The 27651-nt window shown below is 56.1% G+C and overlaps 8 protein-coding genes across 8 annotated transcripts; 5 read left to right on the top strand and 3 right to left on the bottom strand.

Annotated features, from left to right (window-relative positions):
• Nucleotides 1–136: 136 nt before the first annotated feature.
• On the top strand, nt 137–1645 carry E0L32_001746 (uncharacterized protein; the record flags this gene model as incomplete). The annotated part of the gene is made up of 2 exons (XM_031135859.1): nt 137–1158; nt 1453–1645. 2 exons carry the CDS (start codon nt 137–139, stop codon nt 1643–1645), a joined length of 1215 nt encoding a protein of 404 aa, XP_030989882.1.
• A 912-nt stretch (nt 1646–2557) lies between these two features.
• On the bottom strand, nt 2558–5269 carry E0L32_001745 (uncharacterized protein; the record flags this gene model as incomplete). Its single annotated transcript, XM_031135858.1, has 1 exon — nt 2558–5269. The coding sequence occupies one exon, from the start codon at nt 5267–5269 to the stop codon at nt 2558–2560; it is 2712 nt and encodes a 903-aa protein (XP_030989881.1).
• Nucleotides 5270–6818: 1549 nt separating this feature from the next.
• On the top strand, nt 6819–7873 carry E0L32_001744 (uncharacterized protein; the record flags this gene model as incomplete). The annotated part of the gene is made up of 3 exons (XM_031135857.1): nt 6819–7367; nt 7430–7660; nt 7721–7873. 3 exons carry the CDS (start codon nt 6819–6821, stop codon nt 7871–7873), a joined length of 933 nt encoding a protein of 310 aa, XP_030989880.1.
• Nucleotides 7874–8533: 660 nt separating this feature from the next.
• On the top strand, nt 8534–9199 carry E0L32_001743 (uncharacterized protein; the record flags this gene model as incomplete). Its single annotated transcript, XM_031135856.1, has 2 exons — nt 8534–8546; nt 8631–9199. 2 exons carry the CDS (start codon nt 8534–8536, stop codon nt 9197–9199), a joined length of 582 nt encoding a protein of 193 aa, XP_030989879.1.
• A 347-nt stretch (nt 9200–9546) lies between these two features.
• E0L32_001742 (uncharacterized protein) lies at nt 9547–13429 on the bottom strand (the record flags this gene model as incomplete). Its single annotated transcript, XM_031135854.1, has 3 exons — nt 9547–10820; nt 10880–13274; nt 13355–13429. 3 exons carry the CDS (start codon nt 13427–13429, stop codon nt 9547–9549), a joined length of 3744 nt encoding a protein of 1247 aa, XP_030989878.1.
• A 450-nt stretch (nt 13430–13879) lies between these two features.
• On the top strand, nt 13880–14970 carry E0L32_001741 (uncharacterized protein; the record flags this gene model as incomplete). The annotated part of the gene is made up of 3 exons (XM_031135853.1): nt 13880–14005; nt 14078–14177; nt 14240–14970. 3 exons carry the CDS (start codon nt 13880–13882, stop codon nt 14968–14970), a joined length of 957 nt encoding a protein of 318 aa, XP_030989877.1.
• Nucleotides 14971–15802: 832 nt separating this feature from the next.
• On the top strand, nt 15803–18099 carry E0L32_001740 (uncharacterized protein; the record flags this gene model as incomplete). The annotated part of the gene is made up of 4 exons (XM_031135852.1): nt 15803–16125; nt 16182–16352; nt 16416–16969; nt 17027–18099. The coding sequence occupies 4 exons, from the start codon at nt 15803–15805 to the stop codon at nt 18097–18099; spliced, it is 2121 nt and encodes a 706-aa protein (XP_030989876.1).
• Nucleotides 18100–25372: 7273 nt separating this feature from the next.
• E0L32_001739 (uncharacterized protein) lies at nt 25373–27446 on the bottom strand (the record flags this gene model as incomplete). The annotated part of the gene is made up of 3 exons (XM_031135851.1): nt 25373–25779; nt 25894–26591; nt 26650–27446. 3 exons carry the CDS (start codon nt 27444–27446, stop codon nt 25373–25375), a joined length of 1902 nt encoding a protein of 633 aa, XP_030989875.1.
• Between the last annotated feature and the right edge of the window lie 205 nt (nt 27447–27651).

Genomic DNA, 27651 nt, shown 5'->3' with positions numbered 1-27651 from the left:
TTGCCTGCCGGGGTCCAACTTTCTTTTTTTTTGTGTTCTCCCCCATTCTCAATATCGAATACCACGGCCCCTTCTCTTCTGGTCATCCTCGCCTCACTCTCAGAAGAGAAATAATAATATGTTTGCCGCCTCCAAGATGGGATCCTCAAATCACCACATCAAGTTCCTGGCCCTGGCCACCTTTGTCGTCTTCTTCTGGTTCGTCTACCGCCTCGGCCTGCACCACGACGTCCAGGACCGGATAGACGAGATCGTCAAGGGCGGCGGGCACAAGGCGGCGGCGGCGGCCAACTACGAGCCGGCGCACTACACGCCGAGCACGTCCGTCTCCTCCGCGGACGACAAGCCCACGGCCGCCAAGCTGGCGCCCGGCGTGCACCCGGACGTGCTGGGCGAGCGGGCCGCCGCGCAGTTCTGCTCCTTCTTCCGGCTCGACGCCCTGGCCCGCCCCGAGGCCTCGAGCCGCAAGATCTACGACCTGCTGCTCGTCAACACCGAGCTCGAGCTGCTCGAGCTGCGCATGGGCCAGATGGCGCCCGCCGTCGACTACTTTGTCATCCTCGAGTCGGACAAGACCTTCACCGACAAGCCCAAGCCGCTGCACGTGCAGGAGAACTGGGGCCGCTTCGCGCAGCACCACGCCAAGATGATCCGCCGCACCATGGACCTGACGACGGGCGACTTCGCCAACAGCTGGGCCCGCGAGGGCGCCTCGCGCGACGCCATGTACACCCAGGTCATCCCCTACCTGTCGGGCGAGGAGGAGGCGCGCGTCGGCGACGTGCTGCTCGTCGCCGACGTCGACGAGCTCTTCAAGCCCGAGGCCCTCAAGGTGCTGCGCAACTGCGCCCTGCCGAGCAAGATGACCTTCAGCTCGCGCGCCTTCTACTACTCGTACCAGTGGCTCGTCGACTCGACCTGGATGCACCCGCAGGCCACGACCTACCAGCTCAACGACACCGTCCGGCCCAACGCCCTGCGCGAGCACAGCAACGAGCACAAGATCTTTGTCGAGGCCGGCTGGCACTGCAGCTACTGCTTCAGCTCCCTCGCCGAGATGATCAAGAAGATCACCAGCTTCTCCCACACCGAGATGGACCAGCCCCAGTTCAAGGACCCGCTCAAGATCCTGCACCGCGTGAGCCACGGCATCGACATGTAAGTTTTCTTGTCACACACACACACACATCTCCTTTTCCCATCTGAATTCTCGTTGGTCCCTTGTGTGCGATCTTGTCCTCCCTCACGCCATGCCATGCGGGGGGGCTCGGCGTACGGCAGTCCCGTGAGATGCAAGATCAAGTTGTACAAAAGGGGAAAAAGACCAGGGGGGAAATAGGGGGGACAGATTTGCCAAGGAAAAAAAAAGGGCCAACAACCACATGCACCAAAAAAACAGGCAAGAAAGAAAGAAGGAGAATCGTTTCACTGACCATGCTTTGTGTATGATAGGTTCGACCGCAGCAACGCCACCCGCATCGACCGCAACTTTGACGTCCCGGACTACCTCAAGGCCAACCCCAAACAGTATGGCTACATGCTGAACCGCGACGGCGACGACGCCGGCTTCAAGGACTGGGACCCCGTCACCCAGTCGGTCATCCCCGCCAAGGACGACCACTCCACCGAGGCAAAGACCGCGTAAACCAAGGGAGCCACAAGCGAGTCCCCCGGGCTGTACAAGCGAAGCGCTCCCCCGTCGATTTCCTTCCGAGCACATCACTTGTCCCGAGTCCGGTCCCAACCTTGGTGTGCCCTTTTCACGTCTTTCTCCCCCCATTGCACCATTTTCGTGCGCACCAAGGGTTCCTTTTGTTGTTTCAAAGCGTCGCCCGTCGATGTTTCACGACTACCCCCCCCAAATTCTCTTCGACAAAAACTTCCCTTCTGTATCACCATACCGCGTTTGTGTAGACTTCTGTTTTCTGTCCGCGGGACCTTTTGAAGGGGGGGAGGTCTCCTTTTCTTGTGCGCACTTCTATGTGCGGCGGTCAGCATGGCGTTTTGAGTTGAAACCAGGGATGAGGGAGGAATCTTTAATCAGCATCGACACATTGACAGGAGTTTGTGTTTCAAAGGGGAAAATCCAGAAGATCAAAGACCATGATGAGGAGCGTTTAGAATTGCGGCGGGCGAGGAGGACATGAGAAAGAACATGTGAGATCTCCGAATCTCAAGCCGGGACCTATGGAGTTGCGGAGAAGGGGGTTGTCGAGAGATTCACGAATGTGTGTATGTGTGTGGGTGTTGCATTGTGTCAAGGAGTCAGAGAACCACCAGGAACCAAATTCTTGAAGCAACTATGCCTCATGGAATATCCTTGCTTGTGAAAACTCTCCAGACCTGTCTATTTGTGATATTGTGTGTGCGTTGTGCATGTCCAATTCGAAACCAAGAAACACCAGAGCAGGGGCTCAGAAACTCAAAGCCTCTTTCCCTCCTCAAAGTCCATATATACCAGGGCTGTCCATGCTTAACGCCTTGCTGATGCAAATAGAGTTTTGTACCTCCCTAGAATCCTAGCCTGATGATCAAAGCCGGGGTACTCATAAGATATTCAACCGCGCTCTTGAGCCTCCGCAGGCTCTTCTAGAATAGTGGGTTCAGCCTGAGACGACTTGACCGGCTCAAGGGAACTTCTGACCGCCGCCTTGGTCTCGCTGGATGCTACAGAGATGGAAGAATCCAACGCTGCTATATCGCTTCGGGCCGCAGCTTTGGTCTCGCCAGATGCCACTTCGATAGAGGGCAGATGCGGTGGAGCGATGGCGCTCCTCGAGGCGGGTTTGACATCGCCCGGCGCAACTTCAATAGAGGAGTCGAGAGGCTGTCGCGAAGCGGCTTTGATGTCGCTTGGAGCGACTTCGATAGAGGCGGAATGTTGCGCAGAGAGCGGAGCCCTGGATGCAGCTTTGACATCGCCTGGCGCCACCTCAATAGACGTTGGCAGTTCCTCTCGCGAAGCAGCCTTGACCTGAGCCGATGCAACCTCAATAGACGATGCGAGAGGATCTCTCGATGCCGCTTTGACCTCACCAGATGCAACCTGGATCGATGAAGGTAGTGGATCCCTCTCGGCTGCCTTGACATCGCCTTGCGCAACGTCTATCGACGTCTCGAGCCCCTTCCTCGATGCCGCTCTGATCTCGCTCGGCGCGACCTCGATTGTTGTTACCCCGGGCTGGATCACGCTCCTAACCGCAGCCTTGAGCCCGCCGTTACCAACCACAATCTCGTCCTTGATCAAAGGCCCGTCATCCGTTGGCGTCATGACCCCCGACACCTCCTCAACGCCCACAAGTGTCTCGTCATCATCAGTCTTGTCATCTACACGAGACTCCTCGTCTGCAACAAGCACCGAGTTCGGGTCGATGCGATCGTAGAAGAGCATGAAAACGCCTCCTTGAGCCATGACTGTCGCTTCCTCCACCTTGGTGACGTCCTGATCGCTGATGCGCCACCAATGGGATTGCGTCTCGCCAATGAGGGTGTCATCAGACTCTTTTGCGTCCTCGTCCGCGATTGGAGTATCTTCCACATCATCACCGGAAGCCTCTGAAGCTAGATTTGCTGGCTCATCTTTGTGCTTTTCGTTCAGAGTATGGTCGACATCTGGTATATTGACCGGATGCTTGCGGTAGCATATGTAATGTCCGTTCTCATGGCGGCCATAGTGAGTTAACACGGCTCGCAGCTCGTAGAAAGGTCCGGTGATGTGAGTTCTCCTCATGGAGCCTGCAACAATTGACAGGCTAGGCGGTAGTTGCCATTGCTCTTTGCTCGCGCTCGCATCGTTCTTCTCCTTCTCGGAGACTCCAGTAGCTAGCATGGACTGGGCACTACCCAAACACCAAGGCCCAAGATCTAGCAGCTTGGGAAAACGGACAGCAGCTGGGTTCTTGTAGAAGTGTCCGCTATACTCGTCGAACTTGGAGCGGTTAATGTAGAAGGCGATGCTCGGCGGCGCTCGAGCTATGGCCATCTGTTTCGACTTTGTCGATTCTATCCGCTGATCCTTGGGAATTTTGCACTTGTCCACCATGGTCTTTTCTTCAAAGTCGTCCTCCTCAAGCGCCGTCTCGATGGTCTCCAACCGTTCAAAGGGCTGGGGATGCTGCGCCCTGAGGTCTTCATCGTTCTTGCCTGAGCTCTCTCGAAGCCTGTCCAGAAGAATCCGGATGCGATCGCGGAATTTGAGCAGCGTACAATTTGCGCACTGCACACCCTCGATCGCCTCGATCTCCGTGAAGTCGTCCAACATGTTCTCGAGGGTATATTCTTGGCGATTTCTCTCGAGGCCGAGCGTGACACACTGAAACTGGCTCATCGACAGTCCAGATGAGTAACCGCAGGTCAAGCAGGCGACACGCTGGGCCGTCAAACCCTCTAGAGGAAACCTGTAATCATTGAGTTCGGAAACTGCCTTTGAGATGGCCGAGCTTGTTTGGTAGCCACTGTCGTCGCTGTGTTGACTACCACTCGTTCCATCATTGCTGGATTCCAAGCCGTACCCAGGCTTCTTGCGGTTTGCTTTCAAGTCTTTCTCGATTTCTTCTTGCATTTCGTTGAGCAGCTTCGAGAAGTACTCCTGAGCATCCTGCTGTTGGAACGTGCTCATATTCTTCAGCATCGGCGGTGCCCAGAGTGTCTGTCCATTCTTTGATGGGCTGTACAAGTCTTGTATCAAGATGCCGAGAGCTCTGGTGACGTAGATTCTCGGGAGCGTCCCTTCCTCGTCAGAGGCGATCCTGGCGAGATACTCTCGGACGGGCTTGAGTGCCGTCAGCCCTTGTAGAATGCTGTTCTGGTAACAGGAGTTGCTGCTATTGCCCAGGCCGGCAGGCGCATCCGGTCTCCCCTTGGTCATGAGCTTGGAGAGGCCCGTCTTGCCGGCGTGCGACACCGATGCGACAATGCCGCCATGCCTGTCCCTTCCCAGTATCCTTGCTAGAGCCTCGCTTTTGGCTTGATGGCTAGAGAGCCGCGGGACCAGCATGGAGCGAGGAAAGGGATTCATCCAGTCGTCGACCACATATAGCAGCTTCGCCGGAAGCACAGAAACGGTGGTGTCCCAGAGGCGCTGTCGGATGGGCGTGGACTCTGGTGCGCGACCCCAGGAGGAGCTATAGACGATGCTAAGAAGGAGGAGGATGACGGGGACGGCTATGCTGGGCTCGCGCAGTCTGTCGGGAAGGCTGCCAAGATAGGTAGGATGCTGGTAGATGTTGGGGTTGTAGTAAGCTGGGTATCTCGACTCGGGAGCGTTCATCATGGATGACGATTCGTAGCGCCGTGTGCGCAAGGTCAAGATCGCAGAAGCAAGGCGAAGAGACTGGCGATACTAGGACGGGATCGATCTCACAAAGGCCACCTTGAACATGCGAGCCATATCCAGCGTTGGCCTTTATGGCAGAGACAGCGCTCAATTGTTTTCCTTGCGTTGCAGAGCGACTCGAGAGATGGGACAGTGGAGTTCGGCGTCGAGGATTGCTGGAATGTTTTGGTGCATGTGAAGAACGGGTCTGGTTGCTAAGCGCAAACAAGCATCCATCGTCGTTGGTCTGTTTTGTTCTGTCCGTCTTGTAGTTGTAGTGGAGGCTGTGCCCAGACCACCTGTCACTGCCAGTCTCTGTACGGTAGATGGCGTGTAAATTACAGTACTTGTATTGTACTCCGTAGGCAGGGAAGATGGGCGGGGCTCTCCCATGCGCGGGCTGCCCTTCCTTCCAAATGGCTTATTATTATCAATCACCAGGTTGTGTTCATCCTCGTGCACTTACGGAGTACATACAAGTAGGTAATGCAAGGTACCTACTCCGTCCTTACTCCGTACTTTAGGTTGTTGCCTCTACTCATCTGCTCGCGGCCATCAAGCTCAGCATATGAACAGTCTGCAGACCTTCCTCTTTACTTTTGCTACCAAAAGACAGCTTGTCTTTACAGGCCTTGAAAGTGCCTTCCTTGTCTTTTATCACTTGGCAGGCTCCTCGTTATGCATGCCGTTTGCTTGGGTGCAGCTTTCACTTACTTAGACACAAGCCTCCCAGCGATTTGTCAATTGCCGAGCCCTGAGCCAGGGCCTGATCTAGCCATCCAGAGGACGGACCCAGGACTTGCAACTCTTTTCCAACTTGATCGAAGATCTTGGTTGGGGAAGCCCTTGCTAGACGCACATCATTGACTGAAGCATCCCATCGTTCCCACACAACCCCTCATCCTGCGTCTTTTCTCCACATGCTCTCTTGCTCTGGCTCTCCACACTTGCTGGGCGTCGCTGGGCGATGCCCGTCATGGCATGCATACAGGACGTACGTCAAAGAGTTAATTCAGAGATGCTGCTGGCCTTCTTGCCGTCCTCTCGCTGGCTGTGGAGCATCGGATACACGGCTCGATGCAGACCACCTTCACAACATGTGAATGCGACACGGGGGGAGTCGCCCCTCCGAAGCCACAAACCTTTCTATTCCTGTTCAATCGATCGTTCTCGTTCTAAATGTTGGGATACTTGCCCGCAGACCTACCATTACCCACCATCGCCCTTCACGTTGACTGGTGCGATCCCCCGCCTGGCTGGGAATGCCCTCATGCAGGTGTCCCAGTTTTCTATCGGCTCCCCCCCAATTTTTCGCTGCCGCTCGGCGGCTGGCTCGCGTGCCTAACCGGTTGACACTTTCTTCCCACCTTCGGCTAAGAAAGATGGGGCCGTCCCACCTCCGTTCTTTGAGTTGTTCAGTTTAAATTGCGCAGTTTGGGAGCCTTTCTCTCTCGCTGCCAGTTCGTAGCGCAATGTCTTCCTTTCTCTTCATTTCTCCTCCAAAATGGCTGTTGTGCCGGGGTTGTGCCCGCGAATCGACTCCGGGTTTGAGCCTTCGGAGCCGTCGCGGACCAGGACCGGGAGCCTAGAGAAGCTCAGGCTTCGGCTCATCTCGTACGAGGATCTCCCAGCCTGGTACCAGGATAACAAGTTCCTCCGGCACGGCTATCGGTCGGTATCGGACTCGACCAAGAGCTGCTTCGCCAGCTGGTTCTACATGCACAACGAGACCATCAACATCTACAGCCACGGCATCCCCGCCATCATCTTTCTCTTGGGCGAGTTCTACATCTGCGCATACCTCCGTCTGAAATACCCGCAAGCCTCTGTCGGGGACTACTTGGTTCTTGCGTGCTTCCTCCTCACCGCAGCCATATGCCTGGGCTTGTCCACGAGCTATCACACCCTCATGAACCACTCGCAACATGTCTCGGAGCTGTGGCTGCGCCTTGACTTTGTTGGCATCATCGTGCTCATCCTCGGCCACTTCTTTTCGGGCATCTACGTTGTATTTTGGTGTGATATGACCCTGCGTGCAGCCTACTGGGGCATGGTAAGTCCCTGCAGCCTCCGAATGACAGTTAAATGCATGCCTGACTGTTGTGACCCGAACAGATAGCTGCATTAGGCGCGCTATCCATTATAGTTCTGGTCTTGCCCAAGTTTCAGGGTCTGGAGTGGCGCACGTTCCGGCTCTGCTGTTTTGTTGGTACCGGCTTCTCTGGCTTGGTCCCAATCATCCATGGCATCAAAGCATATGGGATCAACAGGATGATCCAGATGTCCGGCTTGCCCTACTACTTTGGAGAGGGTGGTCTGTTTCTGCTTGGCGTCATCATATACTCGGTAAGTATCCGGTACCGAAGCTTTTGCCGTAGTTGCATACGTGCTAATGCCCGGGCCCAGACGAGGTTCCCTGAGTGCATCAAGCCCGGGATGTTTGACATTTACGGCTCTTCACACCAGCTATTTCACATACTGGTTGTTTTTGCCATGGCCGTTCATCTCACTGGAGTCCTGATTGCCTATGACAAGAATTACAACTCACAGGTGTGCTGAGAGGAGATGAATGCAATCAAGAGGATAGAGGAGAAGGAGCTATTAAATAAACGGAAAACCTTCTTTGCGAAGGTCTAATGTCTTAGACAGGGTCTGCCAGTGTCCCTGAGTGTCGCTTGACGGTACCTCGGCAAGGTGTCGGCACCACGAAGGGGCCACGAATTACGTGTTACGATATATGCAAAAGTACATAGTCAGATGTCTAACAAACTCGATCATAAAATCTCGATAAAAAGAAATTCACCAGTCCTTGTGAAAAATGGCCTGGAGACTTGATACGGAAGGAACGGCCGATGTGGGGCCGCAACGGCGCCGAAAATACGGGAGCGAGCCGGAGTGTTGACATCATCAGATCTATCAGATCAATGATAATCGATTCATTTCCCTCTGCATGGAATATTTCAAAAGTTCCTTTCACCTCTAGTTCTCTCAATCGAAGCACCCATATTCTGCAAACGTTTTGTCATCATCAACAACAGGGCTCACCGCACCTGCTTGCTTGGCGGCCGCTATCGATAATGGAAAATTTTAGCGGTGAAATCTGGCAGAATCAATCTCCCCGCCATAGAAACTATAGAAATATGCGGTCAGGAACTACCTATACCTATCTTTAGAAAAACCAAGCCTCAATAACATACACAAGAAGGGTATTTTACGAAAATGGCCAAGAAACGTAAGTCTCTCAAGCAGTATACAATACTGCAGGCACATGTAATGCCACAGCAATGTTCACGCGAGAGACTGACCGCACACACAGCGCCCTCCAAGCACTCCCGCGCCGCCCGCCGCGCCACCTCCCCCTCCATCAACACGGACAAGTCCCTCAAGAACGTGCAGGCGCCGGCCCCCTCGACCGACCACCGCCCCTCCATCCTGGGCCTCCACCAGGCCGCGGGCGTGACCAAGAAGACGCGCAAGCAAGGGCGCAAGGCCGCGCCCTCGGCCCGCGCCCGCCGGCGCGCCGACAGGGGCGCCGACCGCGCGGAGCAGATCATGGACCGCACGCAGGCGAAGGTGCAGCGCAGCAAGGCCGCCAGCCGCGCGATACAGAGCCGCTCCCGGGGGTGGGACGAGATCAACGGGGAGGTCGACGCCGCGGCCGCGGCGGCCGAGGCGGTCGAGTCGGCGAGCAGGGCTAAGCGGCGGGACGCCGGCGCGCAGAGGGTGCAGAGGGCGAGGGACGCGGAGCAGGAGGCCGTGGACCGGTTCTATGCCGACACGGACGAGGAGATGGATGAGGTCGCGGAGGAGGATGGCAAGGCCGCCGAGGGTGTCAGGAATGGGACCGTTGTCGGGCCCGATGCGGACGACGGTGATGATCTGTGAGACGAGCTTCGACTGGGATTTTTCACGACGTTGCAAGGCATTCAAAAAGATGGGTATACATATAGACGGCGTTAAAGGGTGTTTCTGCTTGATACCACAACTGTCCACGGCTCAAAGCTACCGTGAAACACGAAATCAGACATTTGCGAGAGGAAAACCTAGCACATTGGGTCTCGTATCTCTGCCGCCTCGTTCGGGCCTTTTTATACTATGTCTGTACATTCATTATCATTTCCCATCCTGTTGTGTGTCGCCCAAAGACTATGTGCCACGGAATCCTTACTACAAAAACCAAAACGCCGGGCCATGCTTTGCACAACTGAGGTACCTTTTATCCCAACCTAGAGCTACTCTTCGTCGCTGCTGTCAAGCACAAAACCGCTCTTCACCCGTCTCCTCGCGGGCGCCGTGGCAATCACATCGTCCTCATCGTCATCCATGTCAACGTCGACGTCGGCGGCAGCCCCAGCGCCCTTTGAAAGGGAGGAGGTATCGGCGGTCTTGCTGGGGGCGCCTCTGCTATCATCATGCGGGCTCGACGACATGGGCGTGTCCTCGGCATCCCCGCCATCGTCCGAAGCACCACCACCACCGGTCCGACGCTTCGCGGCACTGAGCTGGCTCGAGACAGCAGCCACGTCGTCGTCGTCCTCGTCTCCTTCATCGCTGCTGTCAACAAAGGGACCCCGCTGCTTCTGCTGCAGTCTCCTTGCCGCCGGCCTGGCAGAACTGGACAGGGCATCCGCGCCCCCTTCTTCGTCACTGCTGTCGGCGGCAGACGCAGCAGCAGCAGCTCTCGACTTGCGCTTCTTCCTCCTCGCCCGGGAAGAGTCGCTACCGGCGCCATCCGAGGCATTCTCCACGTCTTCTTCTTCGTCATCGCTATCGTCCAGAAGCACGGTAGACTTCCTCTTCTTCTTCGGCTGCTGCTGCTGCGACAGCAACAGCGACGGCTGCGAGTTGAGCTCCGCGTCGTCGAGCTCGCCCAGGATCGTCTTGACGTTCTTGCGCCGCAGGGCCTCCTCGCGCCGGAAGAACTCGCGGTCGCGCTCGTCGTCCGTCTCGTCGTCGCTCGGGTTGACGTAGACCTGGCTCTTGATCTTGAGCGCCTTCTCGCGCTCCTTGTCCCGGCGCCGGCGCGCCCGCTCGTCGAGCTGCTCCTCCGTCAGCTCCTCCTCCGCGCCGTCCTCGCTGCCCTTCCTCCTGCGCCTGCGCTTCTTGGCGGGCTTGCCGCCGTCGTCGATGAAGCCGTCGGCGACCTTGCTCATGGCCGGCCCGACGGGGAAGTGCAGGTCGTCGTCGTCATCGAGTTCCTCGCCGTCGTTGTCGTCGTCAAAGGCGGCCTTCTTGCGGACGGCGGACTTGCGGCGCAGCTGATCCTCGGCCGACTCGTCGTTGTCAAAGGTCGGGGGGTCGAACTCGGCCTTGTTGATGAGATCGAGGGACTCCTTGAGTTCGTCGGCGGTGACACTGCCGGGGACACACCAGAGGTCATAGGGGTCCTCGTCCACGACAGTGGAGAACCGCTCAAAGCCTACGAGCTTCATGAGCAGACGCAGATGCGAGTTCTTGAAGATCGCAGTACGGCGAGCGTCGTCAGCGGTTTCGCCGGAACGAATAGCTGAGAATGGTTAGCAAAAAGTTGACGGGGCAGGGGCAGGGCAAGAACCATCGACTTACTTATTACGGGCACCTCCTTGACCTGTGGGGGGGCCGATACGTCTCCCTCTGCCGGCGCCTCGCTTCCCTCCACCGAGGGCAATGCATTCTCGCGCTCCTTCTCGCGCTCCTCAAATCCGCGCCGTTCACTCTCGGCTGCAGCGAGCTGCTCCTTGACCCAGTCTATGTGATCATTCTGGCCCTTGTCAAGCAACACACCAACAGCCACCGCAATCTGTCGATCTCTCTCCAGGATATGCCGAAATACGAGCTCCGCTCCGGGCTTTGGGTTGGTTTTGATGGTCTGCTTCTCGAAGCCATATTCCAGATAATGGGCAGTGCTGTTGATCTTGGAGAAGAGCAGCTCGATAATCAGGGCCGGCCGCTCCTCGATCTTTCGCACGCACTTCCTGATGATCTGCTTCACCAACTCCTCCCAGTCCTTGTACACACCAGAGCTTTTGTCAAGAGGCTCCGGCCCCTTGATCATGTTGTATAGGAGGTGGATGATGTCTACCCTGAAGAGCATGACGCTCATGTCTTGCTTGAAGGCTACCCGGTAGAAATACCGGTGTGCTCTCTTCAGCTGCGAGTCGTTGAGGTCCTTGTAGAACCTAGTGAACTTAACAAAGGTGTCTACCACGCCCTGCGGTACGAAGCGGTTGGCAAACCGCTTGAAATCGAATTTGCGCTCGCTCGTTGTGCGCTGTGCGTCTGCCTCGTCATTGGCAGAGTCATCGTCTGCATCCTCTTGGTCGCCTTCCTCTTTCTCGCCGGCGGCGGCCTTGGCAGCCTTCTTCTTCTTCCGTGTTCGCCGCCTCGTACGGACCTGGAGGTCGGCATTCTGTTTAGAGTAGGCCTCGAGGATGCGGAGATATGTGTGGGTGAGCTCGGTGCACGCGTCGAGATACTCAAACCCCTGGTCTTTGTATGTCCTCACAATGTTGGCCACAGCATCATGCGTCGACTCCTCGTAGAACAGTCGGTTGAGAATATTCTCGGCAATGTCCTGGTCGTCTTCGTTGCTCGATTCCGACATCTCTTGCACGGTCAGGAGAATCTGGGTAAAGCAGCGCATGACCGTTGTCAGCTCCTGCCAGTCCTTCTCGTTGTAAGACCGGTCAATGGCTCGGTTCAAGCTGATAAACATCTCTTGGTTGAGGACACCTGCAACAAGGTTGAAGCTATTAACATCGTCCTGCTTGGAAGGGTTTGAGCCCTTCTTGCTCTTCCTCCGAGCTCGCTCCGCCTCCAAGAACCATGCTACGAGGTAGAAGAACTGTGCTCTGTGGTAGTGGAGCACGTGTGGTGCTTCCCGGTCGAGAGACTTGCGCACCTGCTGGAAGAGCGGGTTGAAGCCAGAGTCGAGGAACTCTTCGACGAACCCACGAAGTTGGTCGTTCGCTCTCGGGTTCAGAGAGACTGGCGGGCCCAGGTCCTTGGGCTCCATATCGTCCCTCCTGGCCCTGCGCGGCGGTCGGAAGGTTTTGGAGTTATCCATTTTCAATTCGCGAGAGGCAGCGTCAGCAAGCGCGTCTTGCCCAGACAGCGACTTCATCTTGCCGTCATCTCTCTTCACCCAGACCATGGTACCGAATCGATTGTGTCGGGTCGGCGCCTTGCGATTATAGGCCCGAAGCATGGCGGCTTCCTTATTCATGACCGCGGTCAGCTCGTGTGCCTTCGCTTTGTTGAGTTGTTGCTCGTTGAGAAACATTTTGTCGACCTCGACTCGCTTGACGAGATGGAAGATGATCTCCATGACGATTACATCCTCGGACCGGAAGTCGTCGCCCATGTTGGATGCGATGGTCAACAGCGTCAGGAGGATGTCTTGGTAAGAGAAGGCATCTATCGTGGCGGAGCGCGATATCTGGGACTCGTCGCCGTCGTACTTGACTCCGGGGGGTGGCGCGACCATCGCCATGTTCCTGAGAAAGAACAGCACGAGGCGGATGATGCCCTGGTCTCTCGCACTCCGGTCGCCGATCGGCATGGCCATGGACGGTAGAGCGACCCGGACGGCGGTGTGCAAGATCTGCGCCCCGTCATAGTTGATGATGTCTCGTTTGTAGCCCAGCTGCGCGAGCTGGAGAACCGGTAGGTGTCTGTGGTGGTTGATAGTCATCTTCTCCGGGTCTTTCTCGATGGGCCAGGTCAGGGGAGCCATAATCTCGTAGCAGGCCAAGGCCAGCCTCGCCTTGAGCCTGTTTTCGGTAGCATTCTCGGGCCAGAGCGCGATGATCTGAAGCAGATCGCCGCCGATGAGGTTGGCTTCCGCTAGACACCGGGCAACATCCATACGGTTGGTCTTCTCGTCGTAGAATCGGATCCATTTCTTTATGTCACGCAGGACTTCCAGGGCGTCGTCTCCCAGCTTGTACTGTCCATCGTCGTCTGCACTGTTGCCGCCGAGCTGTAGCAGGTGGAGAATGTTAGCATGTGCGATCGCCCATAGAGAACAATGAGGGCTGTCGGGAGGATCGAGCAACGTACAGCAGACACCAAGCTGTTGATGTGAGCCCGAACTTCGGGATGGACAGTGTCGTTGGCAACGTCGTTCAGCTCCATCGTGAGCGACGGACGGGTAGCAACACGTCCTCTAGAAGCCGATTGAGGTGGTTTGAAGTCGCCTTACAGTCGCAAAGTTTTTGACGATGTTGACATGCGCATAGTGGCACCAGTAAGTGGAAGCGAGCACATCCATAGTTGAGAGACGCGTCGGGACGCGTTAGCGGCCTGTGGTAGCGCGTGTACTTCAATTTAGCAACCCAGACCCACTAACACGGCGCTCACTGTACCTAGTCTGTAGGGTACCTAAGTACCTAAAGGTGGGCCTCCACAGGTTGTACACGCCTCGGTATCTACCCCAATCGATAGTGATTGCGGAGAGTTAAGCTCGTTAAACCGTCAAAACGCCGAGGTTAGCCGTTCGGCTTACCAGCAACTGTCTCATCAACTTGTGATACACAGCTCCCGTCTTCATCCCTCCATCTTTCTTCCCTCATCCGCACAACCAACATGGCAGCATTCATGGCATCACGACAGGCCGTACGGCTCCCAGCCCAATTGAGGTGTTTTAGCACCTCTCCAGCACACAATGCTGCCCAGGTCAAGCGCCTGGGTGTCATCGGCGCGGGGCAGATGGTGAGTAGCACTGATGCGCCTTCGCATGTGAAAGCCGTGTGTTTCTATTGCTTACAGCAGCAACTACAATAGGGTCTCGGTATTGCTCTCGTAGCAGCGCAGAAGGCGCAGGTCCCGGTGACTCTGGTCGACACTTTCCAAAAGTCTTTGGACAAGGGGGTCGCTTTTGCAGGTAGGTGGCGCAAGATTGCCTGGATCAGGATCAGGGAGACATGCTCTAACTTGGAGAAACAGAGAAACTGCTGGCCAAGGATGTATCCAAGTCCCGCATCACTCAGGAGCAGGCCGACAAAGCCCGGTCTCTCCTCACCCCTACTACTTCGTTGGACGACTTGTCAAACGTTGACTTTGTCATTGAGGCCGTCCCCGAGATCCCCGACCTGAAGTTTGAGCTGTTTAGCAAGCTCGCCCAGATCTGCCCCAAGCACGCCATCCTGGCGACCAACACGTCGTCCATCTCCATCACGCGGATAGCTGCCTCGACGACCAAGGACCCCACGGACACCCAGGCCAGCTCGCGCGTCGTCTCCACGCACTTTATGAACCCCGTGCCGGTGCAGAAGGGCGTCGAGATCATCAGCGGCCTCCAGACCAGCGCCGAGACCCTCGAGACTGCCGTCGCCTTCTGCAAGGCCATGGGCAAGATCACCTCCGTCTCTGCCGACTCGCCTGGTTTCCTGGCCAACCGCATCCTGATGCCCTACATCAACGAGGCCATCATCTGCCTCGAGACCAACGTGGGCGACAGGGACTCGATCGATGCCATCATGAAGAACGGCACCAACGTCCCCATGGGCCCTCTGCAGCTGGCCGACTTTATCGGTCTTGACACGTGTCTGGCTATCATGAAAGTGCTGCACACGGAGACGGGTGACTCCAAGTACAGACCCAGTGTCCTGCTGCAGAAGATGGTGGACGCTGGCTGGCTGGGCAAGAAGAGCGGCAAGGGCTTCTATGACTACTAGAGTGATATATACCTAGCTGGCTGCACCCTGGTGCTGGTAGGGTTGATCTATTCCATGGACAAGAAAACTGAAGATAGATGGCGTCCATCGGGACCGCCATGTGAACGGCGTTTTGGATTTGAACTTGACCCCTAGAAGGAGACAATAAACACCCGGTTCTTCCCATGAAATGCCCAACTCAGCATAGAGCCTCTTTCGAAACAGGATGCACCCATCAAGCATGAAGGGTGCTTTGTCGGGTATCTCCCTGCGATCGCCATAGAACCTGCGGTTATGCATGCATCTGCAGTGACGGGCTCCGGGCTCGCCCCGACTGCGGCGACGGATTGAAGCCGGATTGGGCTGGTATCACGCCCGAAAGTGCAAGGGCCAAAAACCTCTCTGACCTTTGTGGATCCACCAAAGTCAGTTTCTCCACTTCCTCACATACTCCATGCCTAGAATTGTGCAAACCGCTCTCGATGAACATAGAGAAAAGTGGTCCTTCGACCCAGGCTTACGTCAAAGCCGTGGCCCGTTTGGCAAAATGACGCCCTCAACTGGCGCGGTGCGGGAGGCAAGTGGCGCTATCCTTTTTGCAGGTAGTCAACGGCGCCCGCCACTGCGTCAGTATCTCTGTTCAGTCTCTTCTCCTCTCAACGTTTTCATCACGCTCGACAGAACGGCCATCCGTGCCAATTGATCTCGTTGACAACATCGAGAACATGCTGCGTTTCTCACACGCATCCTCAAACCTCTAATCTCGCCTTGCGTCCGAGTCAAAACCCCGCGAGGCTCTTCCAGACCCAAACTCGGCCCCTCTCATCATCCACGTTTTACCCCAGACCGTATCATGACCGGCCCCACAGCCTCGTCGGCCGGAGAGAGCCTTTCTCTGCCCGGAGCTCATGGCGGCCACAGAACCGGGCCCGAACGAGGCTCCGGGCTCAACTTCAGAAGCTGGTCTGCCTCCCTTCGCAATGAGGCCGGCAGCCTCCGAGACCGCCTGGCAGGGGGTTCCTCACAGCGGGCCCAGTCGGCGAGTTGGTGGAAGATCCGATTCTTTCGCGGCATGATTAACGATCTCCGTCGGAGAACTCCTTACTACTGGAGCGATTGGACAGATGCATGGGACTACCGAGTCGTACCGGCGACTATCTACATGTATTTTGCAAAGTGAGACCAACCCCATGTCAGCCAGCATAGAGACAGTCTGACTGACACTGGCACAGCATCCTCCCAGCCCTGGCATTCTCGCTTGATATGTTCACCAAGACGCACGAAAATTACGGCGTGAATGAGGTGCTACTATCCTCCGTCCTCGGCGCCGTCGTCTTTGCCTTCTTCGCCTGTCAACCTCTGGTCATCGTGGGCGTGACGGGACCCATCACTGTCTTTAACTAGTATGTGCATCCCTTAGCACAGCACAGGATACGGGTGCGTATGCTGATAACACTTGTTACTAGCACCGTCTACGACATTATGCAACCGACAGGCGTCAACTATCTTGCATTCATGTGTTGGATCGGTCTTTGGTCGCTTGTCTTCCACTGGATCCTGGCCGTTACCAACTCTTGTAACTGGCTGCGATATGTCACCCGGTTCCCATGCGACATCTTTGGCTTCTACGTCGCCTTCATCTATCTCCAGAAGGGAATCCAGGTGCTCGAGCGCCTCGGCTCTGAGGAGCCGTTCTATCTCTCCATCTTCATTGCCATCATGGTCTTCATGGTGGCGTATGTCTGCGGTGAGCTTGGCAGCAGTAGCCTCTTCAAACACCCCATCCGAGTCTTCCTCAAAGACTACGGTACTCCCCTGACACTCATTTTCTTCACCGGCTTCGTCCACATTGGACGGATGAAGAACGTGCAGCTGGAGGTGCTGCCGACTTCCAAGGCCTTCTTTCCGACCGTGGACCGCGGCTGGCTTGTCGACTTTTGGAACATCGGAGTTGGCGATGTCTTTCTGGCCATCCCTTTCGCGATCCTACTTACCATTCTCTTCTACTTCGATCACAATGGTGAGTGCTTTCCCTTATTGCATGCTCCGTCCGATCATCACTGACCCCAGCCGACAGTCTCATCCCTCATCGCCCAGGGCACCGAGTTTCCCCTCAAGAAGCCAGCCGGCTTCCACTGGGATCTCTTCCTCCTGGGCCTCACCACGGGCGTCGGCGGCATCCTCGGCCTCCCCTTCCCCAACGGCCTCATCCCCCAAGCGCCCTTCCACACCGAGTCGCTCTGCGTGACGCGCATGGTCCAGGACGAGGACGAAGGCGGCGAGAACAAGGGCCACTTCCGGCCCAAGGCCACCCACGTCGTCGAGCAGCGCGTCTCCAACCTCGCCCAGGGCCTCCTGACCCTCGGCACCATGACGGGGCCCCTCCTGCACGTCCTGCACCTCATACCCCAGGGCGTCCTGGCGGGCCTCTTCTTCGTCATGGGCGTCCAGGCCCTCGAGGCCAACGGCATCACGGCCAAGCTGCTCTTCCTCGCCCGCGACGCGCCCCTGACCCCGGCCTCGCACCCGCTGCGCCGCCTGCCCCGCCGCGGCGCCCTCTGGGCCTTTGTCGCCGTCGAGCTCGTCGCCTTCGGCGCCACCTTTGCCATCACGCAGACCGTCGCCGCCGTCGGGTTCCCCGTCTTCATCCTCGCGCTCATCCCCGTGCGCGCCGTGCTGCTGCCCCGCTGGTTCGGCGCCCGCGAGCTGGCGCTGCTCGACGCGCCGACGGCGAGCCCGTTTACCATGGAGAGCGTGGGCGGTGCGTTTGGCGGCGGCGGCGTGCTCGACGCCGACGAGGGCGTGGGAGGGTCCGGCGGCGAGAACGACGGCAGCGACGGCAAGTCTGACCGTAGTGGGCCGCGCGGAGGAGGTCTGTTCAGGAGCGGCGAGACGACGGCGTCGGCGAGCGAGATGGCGCTCGGAGGAGGAGAACGGGTGGAGGGCAGCGGGAGGCGCAGCGAGGAGGAGTTGGCGGAGCTGGGCGAGAACAGGAACATGCTTTCGTCACCGCCTGGCGCATCCGGGGGTTCGGGCACGACAACGAGGAGGAGGGCCAGCGCTGCTGGGCGGGACGCGAGGGCCGAGGGCGTCGCGATCGAGATGCAGAGGATGGGCGTCAATAGACGGGGTCAGCCGTCGAGACCGTAAGGGAGATCTGAAGGGCCTGCGTGACGGATGTCAGACTGTTATTTGGAGAGGGACTTGCTTTTTCTCTTGGTAGAGCACGGCTAGACGACAACGGAGGGGGACAGCCCCCCGCGGGCTCTCATGGACGCGAGAGAGAGCCAAAAAGGGCTATTTTGCGAAGGCATCGCCAGTCACAACGGCACCATGAGGCAGCCACTTTGCGGTCCAGGTCATCATCAACTACAATAGAAAAAGAGACTAGAAGACCAGAGAATGATTAGGACAGGTTCTTTCTTCTTTACTTTTATCTTGACTAGTAGTTCCCAGTCCTTCCTGGTTTTTCCTCCTTCAACAGCGAGTCCAGCGAGTCCCCAACACGGCGGGTTTCAACTCGTTTATCCATACAACTCAATCTTGCGAGACATGTATTAATCACCGTGCCCAGACAATATCGCTTGATTAACATGATATGAAACATGTCATCACCACGAAAATATGTCAATATGGGCGAGGTTAACAAGTCAATATCTGGCATTATCTGTTGGCTCGTCGGCCATGATGTTGGCGAGTCCCCGAAATACAAGTTGACTCTACGGTCTGCCTTGGGGGGGATTCCCACTCCCCCCTTTCCCCTATCCTGTTGTTAGATGTAGGAGCGAAGTTTGTTGGGCCGGTCTTCGCAAGCTCTGCCCTCCTCCGGACCAACGCCCGCGACCCCTGGCTTGGGCTGGGCTCTGGGCGGGGAGAACTTGTTTGACCTTGCCAGCGGCAGGCTGGTCGGCATTTCGGTCCCAACCCTCCTCCACCTGCACGCAGTAGTGGATAGATTCCTCCTCCTCCTTCTCCTCCTCTTGAACTTAAAGAAGTCTAAACACGAGCGGTGTCAGGCAGGCCCGGCTGATACGTTGCCGGCGTCGGTGCTCGCGGATCAAAGAGATCCCCCTCCAACCTCGCCATGCTCCAAAGTTGTAGGCGGGTCGCGTAGAGCATGCGTCGTGCATATGCCAGCCATCTGCATCTATCAACGGTCTGTATATGAAATAATAAGCAGGCAGACTCGGCAGTCAGTAAAGCACCGCTGAGGTGGTCAGCCGTCCAGCCTGCCGTCCGGGCAGGGATATGAGGTATTTGGGACACAATCCTTGGTATGCCAGCATACCACTTCACGGGAAGCGGTGAATGGTTGACACTGCTCCGATGTGAAGAAGCTCGAGTTCCATATGGGCGTCGATACCCTTGATGAGGAGCGAATGCACTTCAGAACAACACGATCCTTTCCTAAGCTTGCGATTTTAGAATGCAATACGAATGAATACATAGCATCAAGTCACAATAGGATAGAGAAAGAGGGGTATTGGATCTACGTCTGTTGGCAGTAGGCCTTCCTTGGGAGTCTCGGTGACATGGTGAGTTCCAGCCAAGCAGCCGTGGGTGTCGAGAACTCTCATGCCCTGTCACTTGGCTGGCAAAGCTCGCTGCTGCATCAGCCAGGGTGCTTACATTAGGGGGACTTCATTTACTCCCGCGCGGGCTCGTGGGTCACTCAAGACTTTCTGTACAATCATGTAGGTGAGACCCGGTGGACGGACGAATGTGAGTGCATGTATGTCGGCGTTGACCATCCTGGCTGGTGACTGGAGGCGAGATGTTCAACCCAACTAGGGAGGAACACACCCCTCTACCCACTCGATGTACTAGTACATATCAGACATTTAGGTGAATTGTTTTGCGTCATGACCGAGTCAACGAGCAAGACGTCTGGTCATGGATTCCTTGCTCCTGGCTGACAGAGATATCATACCGCTGGGAGAGCAAACTAGCCCCGATTCCCCAACACATAATACGTATTCATTGTGCTACGAACATCGACAAGGAAGATTTCTCATCTGTAGGAAGCAAAGATCCGGACTTACTACTTTGACTTGTAAGTGATCGTGGTGTAGCGCTGCCGGGCCACAGTTAGTACGGTTGGAGCGTGTGCCAAAAGCTCCACGGGTCAAGACGATTGGGGAATTCCCCGGCTGGTGACTTCCAGTCCTGGATACACGGCTCTTTGAGAAATCCGGGCTGAGATAGATTGAGCTTGAGCAGGGGTCTCGAGGAAAGACATCGCGCAACTCCGTCCAGCCACCGTAGGTTTAGGCAAAATGTGTGCACAGAGCCCGGTTTCTCTCAATCTGCTGCACTCGCTGTCAGCAAAGGCCAAGACAGTCGACAAAAAACAGGTAAAATCCGCAGACGAGTAGATTGTCGGCCCCCGGGTTTTGGATGTATCTCGTTCTTCGGCACTTTTTGGGTTCGGGTAATGGCTGGAGTTGGCCCAAGGTCACGGCGGCGTGTGGATTTGTCCGCAATGTCAGATATGTACAACCCCGTGTTGAAAGAACGTGCTTCAGTCAGGAGAAAATTGTTGTTCTAGGCTCTGCTTGTCTTGACGATGGTCCGGGTCCCAGGAAGATACTGGATGGGAGGAGACTCTGACAGCAGGCTGAACACGTGTGGTGCAGTTGTTACGATATCGCGGTGGTTAGCCACAGAGCATGCCAATGTAGTTGCTTTCCTCTCGCTTCTTGATGCCAGGACATCTGCCAAGTAAGGTCAGGGCTTTGCTGTATGCTCAGTGGCTTGGGCAGTGCGATTGGTTCCCTTCCTATTCAGTGATTTGCTTTCTTGACTCTAATGAGAGTGGCGGGAAGCCGTCCCTCTAATCGAGCTTACTCGTGCTTAGGACAGAAGAGCACTAGTCTGGCTCTTTTTACCTCCAACAGTGATGTTATCAAAGACATTCGGATGCCCTGGACGAGTACGTTACCTCATTGGGTACGGAGGGTGCAGTTTATCGTCGTCCAGGATGTATTCCAAAGCACCCGCCTCGCCTTTTCTGCACCTCTTTTAGCCACTGGTTCGTCATTCAAACCGCGCGGCAGTGGTTCCAATAGCGAGCTCTCGGGCTGGAACCAGCTTCTATGCTGAGTTGCTGAGTTGCTGAGTGATGCCACTCTGCCAGGAACGCGAACCCATGGACCTCTGCAACGCTGTGCAAACTCCATCATCAGACCCTAACATGTTACCGCGATCTTGAAGCTCCTTTCCCCCCCCCCCTTTTCTTGATATGCTCACCCCTCCCGAGTCTAGGTACCCGTTGACACGAGATACAAGACTTGTCCGCCAACTTCGGCTTCTTGCATCTTTGCTCGACCAAAAGGTTGTCTCGGCCGGCTGCGTACATCTTCACTCGTTACAACAACCCGACGTAAGATTTTTCATCCCGACTCATCGGTGTTCGGTTTCCTTCACAGCCTCACATACCATGCGGCCACCCCTTAGCCTCATGGCTAGGCATCACAGGGGCGCCGGACCAGGGCCTATGTTTTGAACTGTCCTGTGTAAGCTTGGCAAGGCGGGCCCCGTTGTAGAAGCTCCGAATCTGTTTCTCTCTTGTCGGCAACGAGTAAACAGGTTCGATCGACAGTCGGGCCTCGCCGAGCGTGTGGCGTACTTGACCAGTCAAGAACAGAGTAGTCAGTCATTCTGGCGTGCACCATATCATGATCTTCACAGAAGAGACGACGCGATAATACCAAACGTTTCTATCGGACAGTACTGTCCGAGGCCCTGTGTTGCGGGACAGACATATCATTTGTGTGCCCGCATGTGTCAAAGGTGGCAAGAGTATCATACGCGGACGCGAGCTTTCGTCCACCTCCCTGCCCATCAAAAAAAGACTTGTCCAAAGCCCCTTGCATTTGCGAACGGAGCCCGCCACCTGGTAGCAGTCAGGAGCCAGTCGTATATGGGCAGGCTCTCGGCGAAACAGACCCAAACCATCGCACAGAGCTGCTGTGCCACTGGCTTACGAGCCACGACGTGCGATACGTCTGAGTTCCACAGAGTCATCTCAGTCCCAAGATAGATCTTCCGCAAGGCAAGACATGGGGCTGTGGCCTTGGGGGGGCACACATGCTGCGTACCCGGCCTCCCTCCCTCCACGCGTTACAAAGGCATGAGCCTATTCGAAATACAGTCCGCGGGGGGAAGGGAGAGAAAGAGCATGCCTCGCCCCTGTCCCCCCTTCGGCAAAGTCGTACCAAAGCACAAGCCACTTGTCACAACGTGAGCACAACAAAGTCTGCCGGCACATTTTGAGCGGACAAGATGGATCGAACCCCTCTTCTCACCTGCCCAACCCTTGCAGCTTGCTCCTGGAACTCGCGTAACACGCAGCCTCCTCCTCCGCGAGGGCATATGGCCCCAGGCGTGTCCGCCATGCGATATGGCACCGTGCAGCGGCCTAGCAGTGATCAGCATGCGGGTCGCCATCCCTCGAGCTTGTCAAGCGTGCGTTTCCTCTATCGTGGGCAACCTTGCTCTGAAGCAAGAAGGGCACGCGATGGCCTGGCCCGTATTCCAAACCATGATGCTGTGGAAGACGTAGCTACAACTGCCTGGCCGTGACTCTCGGCTTCCAATTGTAGCCGCCGGTTCTTCTCATTCTCAGATGTGATCCAGTCCTCTCGTGAAAGACTGGAAAGTGATAGCATGGGCCTAGATATCGTAGAGCGGTGTGCAGAAGGCCCGTCCAAGCTCGCATCGCGAACGGTGGTTGAGCCTATCCCCACTCGCCTTGAATTCCGCAGATCCTTCCCAAGATGCAAGCGAGAGAAAGTAGCACCAAAGCTTCCTCTGCAACTAGCAGCGCAAGTCAAGGTGAGGAAGAAAGTACGTATGGAGACAAGAGAGGGCGAAGGGTCGCATTCGCCAAGACATCTTTCGCTTTGCAGATCCTTCTCGATGGACGGTACCAAACACCCTCGGGGTTGATTTTATGTCACCGACACAGCAGCCAAAGGCCAGTTCCGCTCCCAGTGTCCAGAGACGCAGCAGGAGTGGAGGGACCCTGGTATTTCGTTCCGGCTTGCTACCTCAGCAGCAGCAGCCAAGAAGGTTGCGGTCTGCTTAACCTACGCATTTTCCCCCGGATGATCGACCCCATCCTTTCCTCATCTCGCCATGGTCAGGGGGGGGGCCAGCGAACCGAAAGAGCCGGGCCGGCGACGCTTGAATTTCCCGGTCTGGGTAACGTAGGGTAACATAGCTTCGAGAAGCGTCCACCGGGCGCACCATGGTTCACTCGTAGAAGAGCCTGTCAAAGGCGAGCCGACTACCAAGAAAAGGGACGAGCGAGACGCCAGGAGTCGGACTCGCCTGTTTATTACGGCTGGTGTGTGGTGTGGTGGTGGATCGACGAGTTGAGTCTCCCAGTTCAAGCTCGATCGAGACGTGATTATCTCGTGCCGATTCTTCTTCCAGTTAGCGAAAAACGGGGTCTTGGTAGATGCCGAAGAAGCCCATGCGGTTTTGGGCGTTTGTGTGTCGTGGCTCGCCAAAGACCCAAAGTTTGGGTGTCGGGAGATTGAGCGACGGCCAAACCTCCCACGACCGAGATGAAGCCGGCGCCAGCCGCAGCCAACCATAACGCAACGGACAACGTTGAAAACGGTCACAATACGACCAAGAAACCCAAGCCTGCCAGAACATTGTAATGAGACCGAGATTGACCAGACCACTTGGCTGGTATCGGGGAGGCAAATGAAAGCTTGAGGCTTATTCTTTATCGCTTCTGGGTCGGCGGGAGTCCCATACCATCACCCCTGCGTCCTTGGGCTAAGACTGGACCAAGCATGCAGGCCTGCTTGTTAGTTATCTGGTGCAGAGGGCACTGACCGTCTTGATGACCAGATCGGGCCGCTTGCACAGCTAGCCACATGACACAATGGCAGTCTACGGAGTCCTGAAAGCGCGAACAGACAAACGACTTCCTATCGCCTGGGAGGCGGAGTCTCCAAGTGCTGTCAAACGGTACGTAGGTCTCGATTGATTGATAAAATGCCTCTCTGCAGCAAGCTGGTGTACAACTTGCAGGAAATGGTCCCACAGCAGAGGAGACAAACGACTTGCATGCACGCGCGGGAAGGGAGAAGGCTCATAGAGTTTAGACCGATTCACTCATCGTCCCCAGCCTTCGGCCAGCCCGCTGCGCTCGCTCGACCTTCCTGTGAGATCATGCAGCCCGTGCAGGCCGACTGACTGACTGGACAATGCTGCTTAGTCCCATGCTCGGCATGCCTTCCCTGCGTTGCCGATACAGGCCTCGTAGAATTTCGCTCCTATGTACATCTAGATCCACCTCTCGCCGTTCTACTGGCCCCTCGCTTTGCCCATCTGCATCGGCCCACCGACGCTGCCCAAGAGTGTGGTGTTTCTGTCGACATCAACAAGCGAGGTTGCTTGTGGTTCCCTTGCTTCCTTTTCCGCTCTCTCCCCCAAGAAATCAAAGTAGAGCGCTTGACACAAGTCGCCTGTGAGCTTGCCAAAAAGGACGTCATCTCGTTTCCCAATATTATCCACGGTAGAAATGATAAGAGTAGGAACTGTGAGGCTGCGACTGGGTTTGTTCATTGTTTTGATTCGTGTATTCGCCCCCAATATATCGTTCTGTAAATCTGTCATATCCGTCTCTCATGACCCTGAATAGTCAATATATCTCGGTACAAAAAAGGGTTCTGGTTCTGGTTTTCGGTGTATCAAGGTGAAGCGCCAAAGCTTTTTCAAGAAGTGAAGAGAAGAAGATGGGTGAGAAGAAAAAGGTACAAGCGCGCCGCGAGGTTGACAAATGTAAAGATGAATGGTAGGACACAAATATATCGGCTTGGCGATCACCTCGATGATCAACGGGGTGGTAGAAAGAAAAATGGGAGAAGGAGAAGAAGAGACAAAAAAAAGACAACCATCATTGGGTATTTCCATAGACTCGAGAAGTGAAGATATCACCCTTGTAAAAGCCAAAAAAACCAAAGACCAATTTCCATTTCCCTACCCGCCCGTATAAGTCGCCTAAACACACAAGATAAACTGAGTGACATAAGGAAAGAACAAGTCATCATTTCTTTCTCCTTGGAGAAGACCTCGCTCGATTACCCGAATCGGTAACGTGGTAGTCCGAACAGGACTAGGCGAGGAATCAGACCGGTATGCAACCCAAAGGGGCGCACAGACAAAAAACTCCTCATGCAGAGGCAGGCAGGCAAGCGCGCTTGCAACAGCACCCTACGTCGCACTGCCGTACGTCGGCCCAGAGTTCGACGCAGACGCAGATCCCGCCCCTGCTGCTCCTGCCGAGGTCCCGCCCAGCAGCCCGCTCTGCGGCAGAGTGAAGCTCCTCTTCCGCTTGAGGCCCGCACCCAGGCTGTCCTGGGAGAAGTCGTCGCCACCGCGGTCTCCGGTCGACGAGGTGCTACCGCCGCCCCCAAACGTGTCGCGCATCGGCGTCCTGGCGGTGCTCGAGGACCCGGACATGCTCGCCTGGAAGGCCTGGGAGAAGTCGTTCGGCGGCGCGATGGGCGCGCTCATCTGGGGCATGGTATAGTCCTGCCCAGAAGACCTGAAGCCCGGGGTCCGGGGCAGCGAGAAATCGTGCGGCGCCGTCAGAGGAGCAGACGGGAAGCTGGCCGTGTAGCTTGATGTCACTCCGAGCTGAGACGTTGACGTTGGCCTGCTCGTAGGCGAGTGAGCCGAAGATGGCATCCCGTGCCCTGCCCCCACTGAGCGAAACTGGGTTCGGATATCGAGGCCGAGAGGAAGAGTGGCCGATGCGGCGCGTAGTCTCGAGCGTCCTTGAGGGCTTTGTTGTAGCCCAGTGGACTGGAAGCCAGGGTAGTTGATATGCGTGGGTGACTGTACGGTCGAACCTACATAAATGATGTCAATATTTGCTTTTTTTGAGCCAACATTGAGAAAATAATTCTGGGAACTCACCAGAATAGGTGCTTGACTCGTAGCCACCAATACTGGTTGGCGTATGGCCAAGACCTTCAGCTGAATACAGCGAGTGTTGCCGACCGCCAAGCTGAGGACTCCCACCCCCTGCCTGGTAGGTAGTGTAGTCAATAGAATCCCCCTTCCAAGACATGCTGGACCTCAGGGGTGACTGAAGGTTGTCAGATCTTGATCTGGACATTGTTTCCCTCAGTTGAAGCGGCTGTAAAGGGCGTATCTGTTGGCCACGATGAGGATTGTGCATCGAAATCCCTGTATCGAGGCTATTTTGCCGAGCAAAAGGATTCGAGGTTCGCGATCCTCCGAGAGGGTTCGATAAGTGATTCGAGTATCCGTACCGATCATTGGAAGTGGGGGAAAGCGGAGAAAGAATGTCGGGATTGCTCATCGTCGCAGACGGATTGAATCCTATGCTCCCAAAGGCTGGACTTAGACCAGTCGGCGACAGATGCTCGTCACCGTCGGACCGCCTGACATCCACCATCAGCGGTCTCATCATGTGGTCTGTGTAGGATGAAGCTCCAAAATCTATGGGTGAAGTCAATGGCGTCCCGAGTCCGTGCACGGCACCGTACGGAGAATGTAGCGCTTGCACATTGTCGAAATCGTCCGGCACAGCTCGCATTTTGATCATGCGATCCCGGTCGTCCGCTGTCAAACGCTTGATCTTGGCCCGGCTACATCAAGGTTTAGAAAGCTGAGCATGACGCACCTAAGCGTGGGAGGGAGACTTACCGATTTTGGAACCAGACCTGGACTTGCCGTGGGCTCAACCCGGGAATTTCGCGAGACAGGCGCTCTCTATGTGCCGCGTCCGGATGCGGTTGCTTGGCGAATTCGCTCATGAGAAAACGGGTTTGTTGGTGCGTGAGTCTGAACCGCTTCATCTTTCTTCGCTGAGCGGTGCGCTCTGCGGCAGTCTGGGGTTGGGCAGTGACATCGCCCTCTCCTTCGACCATATCCTCGTCATCGATCACGTCCTCGTCTTCCTCCTTTCCCAGGATATCACCACCTCCATGATTTGAGGACATGTCTGGACCTTGGCCCGCCGAGGAGACGGAACTGAGTGGGTTTGAGGTGAGGGACAACCCAGGGGTGTCCGAAGACAGCAGAGACTCCTCGTGGACAGATTCGGCAGCCTTCTGAGCGAAGGCCTCGCCGTGGGACTGAGACTGGTCCTGAATCGGCGTCGGTGGCTTCTGCTGGCGCAGTCCAAGCGGATCGAGGCTGCGCCGATGACTGAGACCCTCGTTCTTGACCTCGATATCCAATCCACCATCGACAGCCGCCGATCGCGGCTGCGCCTGATTGTTGTCACCGGACGAGGTTACATGATCGTAGGACTGGGGGAATATGTTCTCTCCAGGTGGGAGGAACGAGTATTGCCCATGCCAATCGGGCTGTGTCGACAACGGGGTCTCAAAGCTGTTCGACATGCGTGGACTGGATGTGGACTTGTGCTGGTAAGTGGCCTCAAACTTGTTGATGGACCAAAGACTCTGCTCGCTTTCGCTGTGCCTGGAAACAAGCATTGGAAAGGGTGTTATCAGCGAGTAGCGTCTGGCTGTGGTCAAGAAGCTGCAACGACGTATCGTTCAGAGATGGAACCGACGGTTCGGCACCCTAAATTCGACTCCGAGAGCTGTTGGACTGACGACTTCAGGAAAACCTCTGTCACCGCATTGAAGGGCGTTTCAAGAACTTCGAGTGTTTCTTCAATGAAGATGACAGCGCTTG

Source organism: Thyridium curvatum (assembly GCF_004353045.1).
Source record: "Thyridium curvatum strain D216 chromosome Unknown NODE_7_length_750237_cov_83.650653, whole genome shotgun sequence".
NCBI lineage: Eukaryota > Fungi > Ascomycota > Sordariomycetes > Thyridiales > Thyridiaceae > Thyridium > Thyridium curvatum.
This window is presented reverse-complemented; position numbering and strand designations above follow the sequence as displayed.